Here is a 17,195-nt window from a genome sequence, read left to right as displayed (position 1 = left end):
GGCTTTTCTGTCATTTTGCCTCGTAAGTTAACTGCATGATATCCTATGAAAGCCATATAACTGGAATTTGGGGGACTTTCATGCTGTGACAAGCCTGTCAAAAAAAAACATATCTATACAACAGTGCTGCAACAGAAAATACATTTTATATCTGTAATTGTGACCGGATTATATTTTTTTATTAAGATAATGAGGATATGCTGTTAATATGCTAATTTTTTCCATTTCAAGTACATAGTATACAGTATAATATGTTTGTTTTTCATCAGAATATCTTTTTTGCAGCACAATATACAACTGTAATGGCTGCAGCTTTCTTTAACTTTTTTATGGTATTGTTTAGGAACTAAACATTCTTCTTGGAAATATTGAAAATTGTTTGATTTTAGGCTGCAATCTTGGCTAAGTTAAAGAACAGTCTTATTTACCGCTGCAGAAGTGCTTGCAGAAGGAGAACAAGTTAACAGTTGTGCACACTCTGTGCACAGCTGGAGGTTGCCCAGTAGGACGACAGCCATCTAAGACAAGTGTTGTTGCTAAGCGGCTCCCCTGGAGCTGTTGCATATATTGTGTCTTATTCAAGGCAAGAGTGACACTTCTTCCATCCGGTTTCATGGATTTTAAGGGTACCAAAATATATCACACTGATGAATGACCTGTGACAAAACATATTTCTCTACCCCTCTGAAGCTGAGGCAGTTTTCCATTCTTTGTAAGTGACTTTTCTTCATGGCCTTTTAAAGGACTTTGATAAATGTCCTTAAACATTGCAAAAAAAAACAAAAACAAAAAAACAAAACACAAAAATGCGAAGGTAACATAGTCAAAGCTAGAGGAGTAAATTGGGGGTTGTTACAGAAAATTGCCCAAAGTGGACAGGGAAGAGAAGGCAAATGTAATCAGCTTTGATTTAGTTTGGATTTGTTTTGTTTCTCCAAACGTTTAACTTTTGAATGAGCGCAAGAGAAGGATTTGGACTTCTCATAGACAGAGGGGTGAAAGGGGAGGAGCTGAGAGGTTGGGCAGAGGGGAGGAGGGGCAGAAAGGAGTCGAACAATAAATAGGAAAGCAGTTTTTTTCCCAACGCATCTACAGATAAGAAGAGAGAATGGGGGATTTGGTGTCTCTAGGGGTGAAATGGGAAGAGAGGGAGGGATTGAGAAGAGGAAGAGTGGAGGATAAAGTATAGGGGTCATGGAAAAACGTGCCAAGAAGAGTTTGGGATGATGTATGTGTTTTTGCTTTTGACTCTCATCTTCAAATAAAACACTAAAGACAAGGATTTAGTGCTCTTGGGGAAAGGAGGGAAGGAGAGAGAGGTGATGGGTTGAGGTTGATGGTGAGGCCCGCAGAACCAAAACCTGAAGCCTAGGGAGTAAACAACTCATGATTCATGCTGGAGCTGAGTTACTGGGTGCTCCAGGGGTTACTGACCCAAGGCTTCTGAATGCAAGTGGGGGACACTCTACTGTCTGCAGGACTGAATGGTTTTGTAGTTTATTGTTCAGCTTGAGGAAGAACTTTGATTAATTAGACTGGATTAATATTGCAACCTTTTTTCAAGTACTTAATGATTTAATAGGTGTTAAAACTAGGTGGATATAATGCTAGAGGGGAGTGATGATACGTTTTTCTCAAGCCTTAATAAGGCAATTGGCAGTAATACTTTCATATAAAATGACTTGGTTTATTTTTTACTCATCAAAATGACCTAAAAGGAGCTTTTAGTTAAGAGGGTATGGTCTGTTTTTATTTTAATACACTGTTTGAAGAAGACCAGGAAAATTTGACAGTAAGTGCTCTGAATTTACGGGAGAAATGAAACTTAAGAAAAGTGATATGATAACATGAGGTGAATGTCAACGCTGCACGAGTACCTTGTCCCTCCTGAGACCCCTGTGTGGTGGTATGCTCTGTGAGAGCATGTGTGATTTAATGCGTTGCTTCATGTGTGTGTGTATGAGTCACATTCATTTAGTCTCAGCTGTTAAAAGGGTAACAGCTTTTAAAGCACGCCACCACTGAAAGTCATACTGGGTGAAGTCTGTCCCCAGAGAGACAAATGCCTGCTGAAAGGACAAATCTCAAAATGATCCTTTCTTTTTAAGTTTCAGTATGTGTGTGTTTGTATGTCTGTGCAGTGGTGCATCTATATTTGTTTGAGTCTGATCCTTTGAGTGGGGCACTCTGGATAATTCTTGCCTGCCGATGTGTCTTTGCATGCCCTTGACTGCCCACTGTGAATCTTAATTCTCTTTTGGCCCACAGATCTGCCTTTTTTAGCAATTTTCAGCATTTTCTCTCTGTCGTGCATCTTCTTTGTTGGCTTTGTAATTCAGTCTCCTTCAGGGTTTTTGTGTCGGCAGCTGTTTGGGATTTTTGCCACGTTTTAGCCCCAAAAGCCAGATTAGATAGATTCTTTACTGTTTTGTAGATACTTTGGGCACAAGACATTCATGCAAGGTGAAACCTGTTAAGTTTTAATTCAGTTTCAGGGTATGAATACCTCTTCGTTTTAAAAAAAAAAATCTTTTATCAATTGTTTAAATTGATCGTAGATCCAGAAATCTCAATTTACTCACTGTATTTTAGAAAATTGTATTAGATTTGACAAAACTAAACTGAGCTAAAATGTGTAGAAATATGATCTAATGATGGTCAGTGTCCATCATTTCAAACCCAGTATGCGTCATTGAAAGAGCATCAAATTGATTTCAGATATAAATGCCTATTGTGCATAGAGTTAGGGCCATATACAAGCCTGATGCAGATGAGTACACATGGAACTCGCTGCCTCTAATCACCATTGATCACGTCCCATGAGGACACACAGGTCTTAATGAACGTTAATTACATTCATATAAAATCCATTGGGATTAGTCAATGAAGCGGGGGTACCTATATTATTACCCTTCTCTAATATGAAGTGTGTGTGATGGCTTGTTTATGTGTGTGCATGGTCTCTAGGCAGAGTCCCATCCATCCTGTCAGGCAGGCTGAAATGTGCAAATTAAACGGAATCACAAGGGTCTTTTTGCACGATCAAAAGGCTTAAAAACAATCTCAAGGAAACATATGTGCACGTACACAGATTTACACTCACGCGCATGTGCACACAAGACACACTCGAGCACACAACGCTGCCGACAGCCGCTGCACACACAGACAAAGAAAGCAGAGGCTGTCTCAGTTGGTGGCAGTGTTACCTCCACCAGGGACGATAAACGTCAGCTCTCATCTCGTCACCACATGACCCTCTGCACTTGCAGAGGATGGATGGAGATCCACGGATGGAGAGAGGGAGAGGGAGAGATTGTGTCCTAGGGCTAAAATTAGCAATGATTCCTCCCCCAAGGTTTTGCAAGGACATGCAGAGTATGTGTAAACACGCATGTATGTACACACAACAAGAACACACAAACACGCACACACTGACACATGCACGTACACATTTTTTTAGCCTTCTCTCTCCCTCTTTTCTGTTCACATGTACCTTTTTTACATCAGAACTGTTTTTGGAGATCATATAGGTGGTTTTTCATTGCTGACTGTGGTGATAATGGGAAACGCAGCGCTTTATTTTTATGGACAAACGCCTAACTACGTTTTTAGTTAATTATTTACTGTGGTGGCTGTGTTTTTCTTGTCAAAAATATTTTTCAAAATTTTTCTACATCACAGACCTGCTAATGCTGTTTTTTCTCATGTTATTTATCTCCACCCACTCTGTTCATCATTCCTCCACATATCCCTACCACCCTCCTCCTCCTCCCCTTTCCACCTCTCAGGAGATCTCAGACTACGACTTGCAGGAGTTGGTTATGAAATCGATCGGTCGGCTGACGTTGGTGCGCCAGACGTTCCCCATGCCCCAAAACACAACTCAGCGCTGTGTCAAACACAACCACCGGATTAACACTTCCCTCTGTGACCCTAAAAACCCTAAGGCTCAGCAGCTAGAGGTGAGTTGGTTTGGTGATTTATTCAGAATGCAGCTCAGTGATTTTCAGTAAATTCAATAATGGTGCTAGTTTGATGTTCAAAACCGGTCGAAGAGTTGCATTGAAAGTAACTGATTAGTTGTCAGCCACAAACAGTTGTCTGTGTATTAACATGTTAGGAAGAAGTAAGAAATGCTGTGCCACAAGATTTTTTATGTTTACATATATATTTACATAATAGTAGACTATGGGAGAACGAAGGCTGTAAAAACCGAGCAAGGTAAGTAGTAGTTAGGTAAAATGCACTTAAGGAGCAGTAATCCATTAATTAGTTCAGTGTCAGAGTTGCAATGGTCGCAAATCGTTCCTGAAACAGGAAAAATCAACAAACTCTGTCTTTTAGTCTCTCTATCTGAGATCCATGGGTCATTCAGTTGAGTGTAGATCTTCCTTTACTGGAGTACGTTAACAGGAAAAAGCAGCTCAGCTGTCATTGAAAAGCTTCAGCCAATAACATCAGTGATGGCTAACTACACAAAGCTTCTGTGGGGAATTGTTGTTGTCCTGCTCTCCGACACTTTGTCCCCCCCTGCAGGTTAATTAACCAGAGTGATGAAGAAGAAGCAGATAAACTCAGTCAGAATCATGACTACCAAAGAGCAAGACATCATGAAATTAGGTTCAGTCCTTTCTTGAATGTGAAGCACAGGTCCAGTGAGAATACTGTAGTCAGCGATGTCATTATTGGGCAACTTTGCTCCAATAAGAAAGAGTTCCACAGCACAGTGCTTTCAAGTGTAAATTACGTACGGGACAAAGGCTTTTGAATGCAGCAACCCATATTGATTTATTTCACCCAGAATTAATTTCTAATAAATATCCTGAATTGTAGACATGTTTGATTGTTCTTAAATGGAGCCCAGTTTCATCATGCATTTTGAGAAGTGCCATGGATCATATTCACAGTGCATGCACATGCTCTCAAATTTACTTATGATTTTTTTTAACACTGCTCTTCTGGGTTTTATCCCAAACATTTTCAAAACTAAAAGTCCCAAACTACGTAAGTGCTCCATTTCTGTCTCTTAAAACACCTCTCAGTGTTTGAGTTTGACATTTCAACATTTCTCTCGTTCCAAAAACCTCCCATTACACCTAGCTGGCTGATTTGACATTGTCACAGCAGGTGCCTGTGAGGGTTTTTACTTGAAACATTAATCATTTGGGAAAGGCAGGCTCACACATTTTATATGTGTTTATCTTAGAGCACACAATTCATCTTCTCGTATGATCATGGAAAACACAGTGACGGCAATTTTTTTTTCTTCCTGCTTTCACATTTCCTTATCTTTACTTTGTGTGTGTTTTTTTTAAATGCGTCCCCCAGGGTGGCAATATGTATACAATTATTATCCCTTTTTGTGTGTATGTGAATCATCAAGCTGCCATCAAATAGAGCGGAGACGAGGGAACACACTCTTATTTATGTGTCAAGACAAAAATATGAAATTGAATTAATGTGCTGTTGATTTATGTGGATGCACAAGACCCTGGGGGAACACATTTGATGAAAGTTGGAAATACATTGAAAACAGAAATGTGGTATTAATGTTTACGTGGATATCGGCCTTTCAAGTTCTAAGACAGTCACATTTTAGACTTTCACCCACTGTAATCCGTGTGTGGACATTAGAGTACTGGATATGGCCAAATTACATTTCATGTTTGTGTGACTTTTAATTAAAGTCGAATCAAAATCAAAATACCTTAAAAATAAATAATTCATAAAAATGTTTTCTGTAAATTATTTAAAAGGTTGATTAAAGTTTAGGATTGGGTTGCACCTTACTAGAGAGTATGTGAAATGCAGCGCCTTTGTAATGCAAACACATCGTTAACTCCTGGAGGCCCTGAAGCACTGAATAATATACGTAAATAAAGCTTACCTTGTGTGGCCCTAATTTGATTCAAGTGCTTCTCAAGTGTGAAAAGCTATTATCAAGAATCATGCCCTTCTAACATATTCATTATATTTGTGGGTAAAGTCCAGTCATATGTGTTCATTCTACTGTGTAGGGCATTGTGTGTGTGTGTGTGTGTGTGTGTGTGTGTCTGTCTGTCTGTCTATCTGTGTGTGGGGGCTGTTACTTATTTTAGTCAAGGACACTGTGTTTTTGTCGATCTGACAAAGACAGTGAGTATAAACTTGCGCATGAACAGGTGAAACACACTTTTCTCATGTTCATTTTGACATCCTGTTTTTGTGTGTGTGTGGATGAATTGGCGAGAGATAGGAAACAAGGGATGGGAAAGAAAGACAGAGAGAGCACATCAGCTCAGCGGTCAGAGAGTGGCCCAGAAGCCCAATTTCACACTGCACTGAAGCACATCAACTCAGGCTGACCACACAAACGCGCGCACACACTTGCACATAATGCTTGCTTGGAGTGCAAAACCCACCGATCATTCAAGCTCCCCATGGAGCTGTAGTAGTTTCACTTTAATTTTCAGAGAAAAAGCAATAGGCACAGAGACGGAGAGAAAGAATGATAGTCAGACAAAGACAGCAAGTGAAAGAATGAGACAAAACTGTGAAAGTCAAGATGGTTTACGAGCAAGTGAGAGAAAAAGTTAGATGTAGAATAAACTTGACACTACATTTTTTTTCTGTCTTTCTCTGTTGGCCTGTCTGTCAGAAAATCTTTGACAAGTCACAAGGAGCATAGTATATGTTATCTTGTTATCATCATCAATAATATCATTTGTTAAGCAATGGAAAAAAACACATTTCCATTTGGCTCCCTTGCAAATTCAAATGATGCATTAAGAGGAGAATGATAAACCACACAAGCAAAACACTGCTGAAACATTACTGTAGAGAGTCCTGCACATGTTCTAAATGCACCCTGTGGCCCAGCAGTAAATTCAGCTGTCTACCTCCTATTTAAAACTTTGCTATTTAAAGTTGAGTTACAGCTTAGTCCCAAAGATCCACACCCATTACAGTCACTTTTTATGTTTTGCATTTTGAGTCTATGATGATTTGGGAGCAATTTGCAGTATCTTGAGTCAAGTGATTACATGGTGTGATGTATTACAGTTTTTCTAATAATTCTGTTTACATGGATTTATTAAATCACTCTCCCCTAACCACTAGATAGAAATTTGTTCTTTACTTTGTAAATACTGAAAATCTCCATCTGAGCTTAAAGAGAAACATGGTGAGAAAAAAAAGACCAGCACAATTTTACATGCCAAAGACCGAAATGAACTCTGGCTGTAAGCTAATTAGAGGACAATTCCAGGCGAATTCAACTCGGGGCTGTATTTTCATATCATTTTAGGTCTAAAAGAAGGAATCTGAAGATTTTCAGTTTAATCGCTCCTGTTTTGCGGTAGTTGCGTCTGTCCCCGCATCGCCACGGCAGCAATGAATGGGAGTGGATGTAAGTTCCGCTGTTTAGGCTGTTTACAGCCCCCAAAGCCGCAATTTTTTTCCACAGAGGGAGTCAGATGGCTACTCAAATATGCACCGAGAAGTTTATTTACTTCAAGCAAGCCGACATGTTTGTAAAACTAGATCTAATTCAAAGTCTCCCGGAGTCTCACGCAAGCCCAAAGTTGCAGTGCTGGTGTATTCAGGCGCAGTAGGAGCTACCGCTTGTGTCATAAACACAGGAATATCAACTCTTTACTTGCTTGAAGTGTACATTTTTTTCCACACACAGCGTCAGGTGGCTACTCAAACATGCGCCGAGAAGTTTTTTTTACTTGAAGCAAGTAAAGAGTTGATATTCCTGTGTTTATGACACAAGCGGTAGCTTTTCCCACTGCATGTGAACACACCGAGCACGGCAACTGGGTCTCGCGCGAGACTCCGGGAGACTTTGAATTAGATCTAGTTTTACAAACATGTTGACTTGCTTGAAGTAAATAAACTTCTCTGTGCATGTTTGAGTAGCCATCTGACGCTGTCTGTGGAAAAAAATTGCGGCTTTGAGGGCTGTAAACAGCCTAAACAGCGGAACTTACATCCACTCCCATTCATTGCTGCCGTTGCGATGCGGGAACAGATGCAACTACCGCAAAACAGGAGCAATTAAACTGAAAATCTTCAGATTTCTTCTTTTAGACCTAAAATGATATGAAAATACACCCCCGAGTTGAATTCGCCTGGAATTGTCCTTTAAGACTACAAGAACAAGATGTTTGTGTGTCTGTGTTACTCTTGTTTCTCTACTCTGCTCTTCTTTTTCTTAATGAGAATGCTTTTCATAGAACAGGCATGCTTAATATGTCACTTTTCATTGTTGACCACATATCATGTGCTGGATCATCTGAAGAATGTCACACACATATAGGTAGTAGGTGAATCCACTTGACATGGTGTGGCCTTCCTTATCTTTGATCCACTTCCAGTGATCAGAAACTGTTGACCCCAGTGAACATAATTTCCTGAAATGCAACCAGGCCATGTGATGTCTCCCAGATTTACAGCAGGCGAAAATCATCTGAATAACCTTTTAACAAGTGACTATAGACTATTTTCCCACTTAAGTTAAAGTACTGTATTAAGTGTAATGGTGTGATAATTGGTGCTTGGTGCTGCAAAAGCATGCCATTTAAGCATTACAGTGGCACTATTTTTATACACTGAAATGTTTTCTTAACATTTAACTGTTTAATGCAGCCATCTTGGGTTTTTTGATCACAGGTTTTGTATGTCCTGTGGTAAGTGAGTAAATTATAGTTTTAAGTTTGTTGTTCGTTTTCATAGCAGAGATACAGAATGGCCTTTGTTATTGACTGGTGTTATCATTTCTATACTACATACATATATAATACATTTACACACTTCTCTCTCTCTCTCTCTCTCTCTCTCTCTCTCTCTCTCTCTCTCTGTGTGTGTGTGTGTGTGTGTGTATGTCCGTATCTGTAAGCGTCGGCCCTACTTCCTTTTGATATATATGAAAGGGTTGTTAGTGAGCTAATGGGTTTTGGTTCTATGACATCATTGTGTTTGTATGTGTGTTAATGTGAGTGGGTATACATCATCTGCATGGACATTCATGTGTGTGCATTGAATCACAGTCAATCTGTTTATTATATTCCAATTTACATGGACACAAGAGGCTTGGATCGATCAGAGACTGAATAAACTCCTCTCCTTCTCTCACTCTGTTCTGTGGTGCCAAAGTGCTATCAATACATTTTAATTCATGCCATCCTTAAAGCTTTTCTCCTGTGTAATTGTGTGCATGTAGATATAGATATCAGCTGCAGAAAACATAGCATATGACTGCACAGAGAGCAGAACAGACAAATCGAATCTAAACAGTCAGTACTTATGATATTGTAGTATTTTACTTTGGGCATTTAACTTATCACATTTCAGAATGGCAAGTGGGGCTATTTAACTTATTTCTAATGTCTGCTGGTGTTTATTAAAAAAAAAAACAAGCAGCTCTCAAACAGAAGCACTGAATAGTATGGAAGACCTCTTAGGCCTCTTAATAGCATTATTTCTTTGTGGCAAGTTGTATCACATAATGTGAGAAAACACCTCCAGGACTGTCTTTGACAAAGTTAAATATCTGCACTTATCCTGTTACCGTCTCATTTTTTCCCTTTCTCTCTGTCTGCCTTTCTGCCACTTCTCTCTCTGTAGATCACCAACCGCTACATCTATGATACTGTGCTGCTACTGGCCAATACCTTTCACAGAAAACTGGAGGATAGGAAGTGGCACAGCATGGCCAGTCTGAGCTGCATCAGGAAGAACTCCAAACCATGGCAAGGAGGCAAGAGCATGCTGGATACTGTCAAAAAGGTATGAACAATCGGTTACTTTCTTTTTTGTCTAGTCTAAAAGCAAGCTATATGTATGTAAGCATGCATACTTGACTGCTCACATAGAATATAAACAAGCATTCTGAAGGGAAAATGAACTCATTCTGTTACTGTACAAAACATCCTAAAAAAGCTAAGCCTGCATGTTGAACAGATAGACATTTGTTATCATGACGTTCCTTACGCCGTCTTTCAAGGCACCATGAAATAAAAAAATGAATCTAACATGCTGTAATCCTGTATCCCCATGTATTTGTTCATTAATTCATTGATATTTGCCAAATTAATGTGAAAAAGTTATTATGAATATCTGTACATCAAAATCTATGCGTTTTCTCTACCTGTAAAACAATTTCAAATATTTGAGGGCTGATCCCTCTCTCGAGGGCCTTCCTACGTTTGTCTCCAATTAGCTTTATGCACAGCTAACAATTTTAATAGGCTTTATGCACAGCTGTGCATAAAGCCTATTAAAATTGTTTCTCGAATTTTTATAACTCTCCCTCAAAATATAAACCATGCCCATTACCGTCACATCTTCCATGTTGTGACAGTTATGTCATTTAGAACATGGCGGTGCGGCCGGAGCTCGCAGCGACCTCTCCTAGGAGTATTGCAGTGTGTACGGGTGACTGTGCTTATGTGAGTAATTTAAACTCTGTGGAAAGTGGAGTAAAGTGTGCAAGAATACGACAAGTGTATGACTGACAGTGCTTATTGAACATCTGTAGCGAAAAACGGAGCTACAAAGCACTGCAGCCGGACGTGCTCCACAGGCTAGATGAGCTTAGCCTGCTACCTGGCCCGGTGAGGAGGCATCGGAGGCGGTGTGAGGACGCCGAAGCGGGGCAAAGTGGAGGGGTATGTGCCAGGCTAACGACTAGTCCTTGCAAACCGGCAGTTCCAACGGTCCTGCTGGCCAATGTCCACTACTCGCTAGACAGCAAGATGGACTACATCAGGCTGGGGAGAACATCCCAACGCAGCATGAGGGACTGTTGTGTCCTCATTTGGCCTTGAGGGGCTGACGCTGCACAGAGCCGATAGAGACGCTATGCTAACCGGCGAGTGTAGAGTCAGTGGTCTAGCAGTTTATACCAACAACTTGTGGTGCCTGGATACCGAGGTGGTTTCTACGGTCTGCATACCTGACATAGAGGCACTAACAGTGAGATGTTTCCCCTTCTACCTACCACGGGAGCTATCGCCGATCATCATCGTCGCTGTGTATGTACCACCAAGTGCTAACGTGAGAGAGGTTATGGAGGAGCTACTCGACGTCATCAGGGCACAGCAGATAGCTAATCCAGATGCCTTCTACATCGCAGCAGGCGACTATAACCAGACAAGTCTTAAACCTTTTCTGCCAAAATTTCAACACAATATCAACACAGACCCCACCCTGCCTGGTGTTCTCAATTGCTTCTTTGCACGGTTTGAGGCAGGCAACATCACTCAGCCACGGAGATTCTCCCCTCCATCTTGTGGACAGACCATACAGCTGTTTACAGCTGGAGTAGAAAAGGTCCTCGCCAGCGTCAACCTGCGTTGGCAAGGCTTGATAATATCCCTGGAAGGTTCCTGAAACTCTGTGCTGTGAAATTAAAGGTCCTAACAAACATCTTTAAGACCTCTCTCAGCCAAGCGGTGGTACCTCAAAAAAGCCACAATCATCCCCGTGCCAAAGAACCATAACCCAGCCAGCCTGAATGACTACCGCCCTGTGGCCCTCACACCGGTGCTGATGAAATGCTTCGAGTGGCTCGTCATGCAGCACATAAAATCCTGCCTCCCTGCCAACCTGGATCCCCTACAGTTTGCCTGTAAGGCAAACCGTTCCACGGAGGATGCCATCACCACCCCACTCCATTCTGTCGAATCTGGAGGGCATCTGTATAATTTGCACGTTTTGTTATTTTTATCAAAACGATTAGTGCAACAAACAGCACAATAAGACATGATTGTGGCTCTTGTTGCTCTCTTTCTGCAGGCGACATGCGCAGTAGAACGTCAGTGACGTAGACTGATAATCCACCTATAAATAGATTATTATTATAAGACCTTTTCTCATACAGATTACCACCTCCTTGACATTTGTAAATATCGCTGCGGGTGGCACAAAATAAGCTGGAGGCGGCCGCCACGCAATTTTGAACGCAGGAAAAACCCTGATTACATGAATCAACAGCTATGCAACTTACTAATTTAAATGTTAAATTTGTACAAACTGTGCCATGGTCCTCTCTTGCCCCAAGCTGAATGGTCAGGGTAAAAGCGTTACACTCAACTCACCTACAATACCTGCTACTGTGAGAGTGGTTAATCTCTGTCATTACCGTGATTACTGTCATCAGTTATAACATGCAATCACTTTAACCATAATCACTGCAAGCTTCCCATGGCTCTGCATGGTCTACAAAGAGTAATCGGACCAGAGTACTCTGTTCAGCTAGCAAACTTGCAAGTCTGATCTGTATAAGAGGCCAAATCTGATTTGCACTCTATGCCCCACAGTGAAATCCTTCCCATTCTCTGATTTAACTTTGAAAGTTTGTTGATATCTCAGTTACCCAGTCAGAGGCATCTAATCTCAATTTGTGGACCGTCCATCTGTTTCATCAGCCTCCTGCGTCACTCTACCGCTGTGTGATGCTTCTAGGTGTGTGCATGCCAGTTTGAAAATAGCTTGCAAAAGCGTGAAAAGAAAGAGTTACTCTAAAAAGTATTCTGGATATATCTGCCAAATATCAAGTCTTGAGCTGAGGAGCTGAGGCTTCATTATCGCTGTTGAACGCAAAAGCATATGCCCATCCCCTAACCCAACGACAACATACAATTTCAGATTTCGTCCTATTTATAGATGTGTCTCTTGTGTATCTCTTAACAGTAGGAAATTGCATTTTTCGCACTTCATTTAGGGAGCATGTATTTCCATTTCAAGACATTGTGCTCATTACATGGAATTGTGGAGACCAAGCACTATTGTTCCTTGGCTGAGACACTAGTTGAAACAGCAAGATGCAATCACTGATAAATTCATTTATTCATTTCAATCTCTTAGTGTAACTAAAATCCCCTCCAGGGATGAAGAGTGACACAGAGGAGGCTCTAAATAAAACCACCATTTTTGTATTGTTCACATCCCTTGAAAATTCAATCTTGTTCATTATTTCACGAAAAAGTTTTCCAAGTTCCCATCTGCTCTCAGTAGACTTTATGACCCAAGTGCTCTCAAATTCAAATGATTCCATACCTTTCAAAGAACACATGCGTCAATCAGCAAGTTTTCCTCAGTACCTCAACAGTTGACTTTTGGGAGATAGATGTTTTCATCCTGCAGCTGTGATTTTATGAATCTCTGCATTTCACCTTGTGTTTAGACTGGGGTTTGGCAACACTTTCATCACTGTTAAATCCAATTGGATCAATGCCCTCTGTTTTGATATCAATAAAAAAAACTACTCCAGGGATGGCAGTTTGACTGAATGATGAAGCCAAGTGAAATGCTAATTTAGGATTAGTGTCAGACAATAATAAATGCAACGCAATGGCTTTCATATCTATCTCTGCATTTCACCTTGAGATCAGACTGGGGTTTGGCAACACTTTCATCAGCCAGCCCCGGCTGTTAAACCAACCCTGATGGCTGTCTCAACAGAGCTGTGTTAAAGAGCCCTAAGCAGTAATAGAGTTGAGTTCAACAGCCTGGCATCAGTTCCATTTTCCAGTGTATCAGCAGTGTGCTTTACTTACTGTGGGTGCCTGTGTGTTTAATCAGCGTTTTGGTATGTGGGGCCATTATGGTAATGATAAATACTAATTTGTAGCTGTTAATGAGGAGCTCTGTTGATGTTGTTTGGTCTTCACTGACAAATTCAGAGTGAGGGGATAAAATGCAACAGGTGAAAGTGCACAGTGCACTGATCTTCAGAGTTTGAAGTGTGCACTGTGCACTTTGATCTGTTGGTAGACTACATATCACAACCTTCTCATTTGGCAGTCACAGTGATTCAAGCAGTTAGGTTTAGGATTCATTAAAGGGACAGTATGTACAGTAACTTATTTGGCTTTCTATTAGCAAAAATCAAATATTGCTTTCATAAATACGTATTTACCGAGGTCTGTAATCCCAATCGCATACAAATGAAAGCTGTCTCGTAGCTCAGAATGAGTAGTTTACAAATACATATGTGGCCGGTGAGTAGAGTGTGTGTGTGTTGTCTTGTGCACGGAGGATGATCTATATAGTTGTTTTTTTCTGTCGTTATAAAACACACACGGTACTACAGCTGAGCAGCATTAGCAGCTAGATCTTACAATGTTGAACTGTTCTAATTCAAGGAGCTGCAGCTGAACCGACTGGGGAGCACAGCGACCCACGTCCTCTTTTTATTTATTTATTTTTTTTTAGCAGTGCCGTTGTTACAGGTGATGTATACTGCATCTATGTCCGAGTACATTTGTCCTGTGATCTTCCTTCATGTTACCGCACTGCGTGACTGGCACATACTGTAAGTCCTCCTGTGTAACTTTTTTGCTGTGAAATATGACTGAAGGCACGGGTGGAAGTCTGCATGTGTGTTAAAAAAATAACGCGATTGTCCTCGGCGGCCACCGTCACTTTGCCGACGGGAGGGGTGAGCGAGTGAGCGCTGCAATCTAGAATCTGAACGGTGATGTCACGGTTAATTCCCAATATTATACATACTGAGGAAGGAAAATTACTCCTCTAATGCAGCCTTATATTCTCAGCCAGGCGCAGAAGTCAAGCTTAATTTTACCAAATTCATTATAGCTGTTAATATAAAACATGGTATTATTTACTTTATTATAGCTGTTAATATAAAACATGGTATTATTTACTTTATTATAGCTGTTAATATAAAACATGGTATTATTTACTTTATTATAGCTGTTAATATAAAACATGGTATTATTTACTTTCTTCTTCTCTTGAAGAATCTTTAAGACATCATGTACTTGGTAAAATGTCATTTTTGAGATCCTGGTTAATGTTGAGGTTTCGATAAGGCTGTCTACAATGAATGGAAGCCAGTGCAAGGCCCTAACAATGATAGCTGGGTATATGAGTGTGTGTATGGCCATCCCATGGGAATAAAATAATTGAATTTGGTAACGATATGCTGGTGTGTCAATTTAGATTAATTAACCAGATCGCATATTAACATCGTTTAGGAGCCATATCAAATAGTTTATAAGGTCCATCTAGCTAAACTGATACAGCCTAATAAAATAGGCTTGCAATAAGTCCCACTTCCACGATGGTGATAATGTACAGTTTTAATTACATTGTTTTAAAAGAGGTGTTGGTTCATTCATTCATTCATTCATTCATTTTGGGGGATGCTGTGTCTTATTGAATTATATTGTGTTATACTGACAGGTGACTATTTCTTTGCCCATAGCATTTATATATCAATGAGGACAAACACAAATTTGTTGAATATTTGAGCTAAAATGAAAGATATGCCACTATTGTATGAAGCAGCTATGAAGCTCATTAGTTTCTTACTACTACTTAAATGATTACCATGTGTTTCAAGAACATAACATCTGTTCATTTGTACTTCCCTTGCTACTGTTAGTTGCTTGCTAATTTGGTGTTTAGCTTGCGCACACACACACAGACACACATGGTGAATCATATTAAGAAGGATAACACCTCTGCTCCCCTGAAACAGCTGTAGTGTCACTTTTACTGACAAGTTACACTGCTGGGAGGCAGGGCAAAGGTTGGGACTGACACTGTGTGTGTGGCCATTCTCATGACTTCAACTACAGTATGTATTCACTTTCTGAAACACCCTGCTGCAAAAATCCACGATGGCCCTCAAAAGAGTATTATTTCATCAGCCTGCACACATTTCTCTCATATTCCCCAATGGCGTCTTGGATACAGAAAACTGCAAACATGTATGTGTGTAGACTATGTGTACAGACAGAGAATCACGTATACTACAGTGCAGGGGTATTCAGTTAAAATTCAATGGGGTCTAGTAACTAAGATTTCTTCCAAGTAAAAAGGTCCATATCTAATAAGTGTCTTGTAGCCTACCCCATGTCCATTCAATAAAACCAACAACAAACATTTTCATATTTATTGTCAATTTTCAACACGGGAAACTTTTCACATAGTCCAACTCAGGACTGAGGTCCGCCATTTGGTGATGCCTGCTCTAGCATATGACAACAGACTCATAGTTACTGATTAGATATAATCATTTCATAAGGGATATATAGATGGTTAATTTCTCATTTTCACTGTGATCCGTTATTGTATCTTATCTTAAGATTGATAAAAGCATGATACTCATGTTTTACACGGAGTATTGATCATGTGGTTATTATAGTCAAAATTTGATGATGAAAACATTTCTTTTTGTCCTTGCAGTTTGGAGTGAGTGGCCTCACCAGCTTCCTGGAGTTCACTGACAACGGCACTAACCCCAACATCTTCTTTGAAATCCTGGGAACTAATTATGGAGAAGATAGGGGGAGAGGAGTCAGTAGGGTAAGTAGTTAGAACAGAACCCCTATGCGGTGTGCTACTGTGGGTGGAGAGGGAATAATTTCTCTAACACACAGAGTGGATTTACATAATTCCTGGATTTACCGAGGAATTTCAGTGCACCTGCTCTCTACATTATTTTCATCTCATATTTATTCAGGTATTTCCCTCCTTGTCGCTGTTACCACTGTGGAGGAAAGGTCGTACCCTGCTCCTTTTCTCAGTGTACTTCCTCCTACTACTTTTTTTCTTTTTCAAATCCTGTATTATTGTGACGAAACAAATCGCAGTTAAAAGGATTGCACAGTTTTTGTTTTATCTATTTACTTTCACCCTCTTCTCCTTTGTTTGACTATGTCGGGTTTCTTGGTTGTTGTTTTTTTCCTGTTTATTTTTCTGTGCACCAGTAGGATGCAGCATTAGCCCAGCAACTCACCCCCCTTCCATAAAGCTGGGTGTTAATTGGATTAATTAGAAGCATTTTCAAGTGGTATTTGGTAATGACACATGCATAATGAATTTTAAGAGGCCTCATAAAAGACATTACTTCCCCTCACAGGCGCGTACACACAGAGACAACACTATTTGCTTATTGATTGATTGTGCATGTGTGTAGTTTACATGTGCAGGCATGGTTGTGTGAAGGTGTAGAATATTCCCAGACTATCTGTGAGTTAATGTCATAAAATCAAACCTTGAATGTAAATTCTGTATTTCTCATATAACTAAAACTCACATCATATTTGATAACTTTATGCTCAACCTAATTTCTAACCAAAAAATACACAACTGCATTTGTGGATAAGCAGAAACCTTTAGAAAATTCTCACCTGCTCTTTCCTTACAGTTACTGTAGATTTTTGGATATCGATGTG

At 40.2% G+C, this 17,195-nt stretch overlaps 1 protein-coding gene across 4 annotated transcripts in view; it reads left to right on the top strand.

The window, feature by feature from the left end:
• The window catches only part of grid2 (glutamate receptor, ionotropic, delta 2), a 506,792-nt gene that overhangs the window by 345,739 nt on the left and 143,858 nt on the right, over positions 1-17,195 (top strand). For all 4 annotated transcript variants that reach the window (XR_015036585.1, XR_015036586.1, XM_085786556.1 and 1 more), the window contains exons 6-8: positions 3,789-3,962; positions 9,610-9,771; positions 16,204-16,323. Coding sequence is in view for 2 of the 4 variants with exons in the window: in XM_085786556.1 (XP_085642682.1) it covers positions 3,789-3,962; positions 9,610-9,771; positions 16,204-16,323 (456 nt within the window). In the remaining 2 variants the exon portion in view is untranslated. The remainder of the gene's footprint in view (positions 1-3,788; positions 3,963-9,609; positions 9,772-16,203; positions 16,324-17,195) is intronic.

The sequence above is a fragment of the Trachurus japonicus genome, chromosome 9 (genome assembly GCF_045865225.1).
Source record: "Trachurus japonicus isolate A0001 chromosome 9, Traja_1.0".
Taxonomy (NCBI): domain Eukaryota; kingdom Metazoa; phylum Chordata; class Actinopteri; order Carangiformes; family Carangidae; genus Trachurus; species Trachurus japonicus.
Note: the sequence above shows the minus strand (reverse complement) of the source record. Positions and strands in the feature narration are given on the sequence as shown.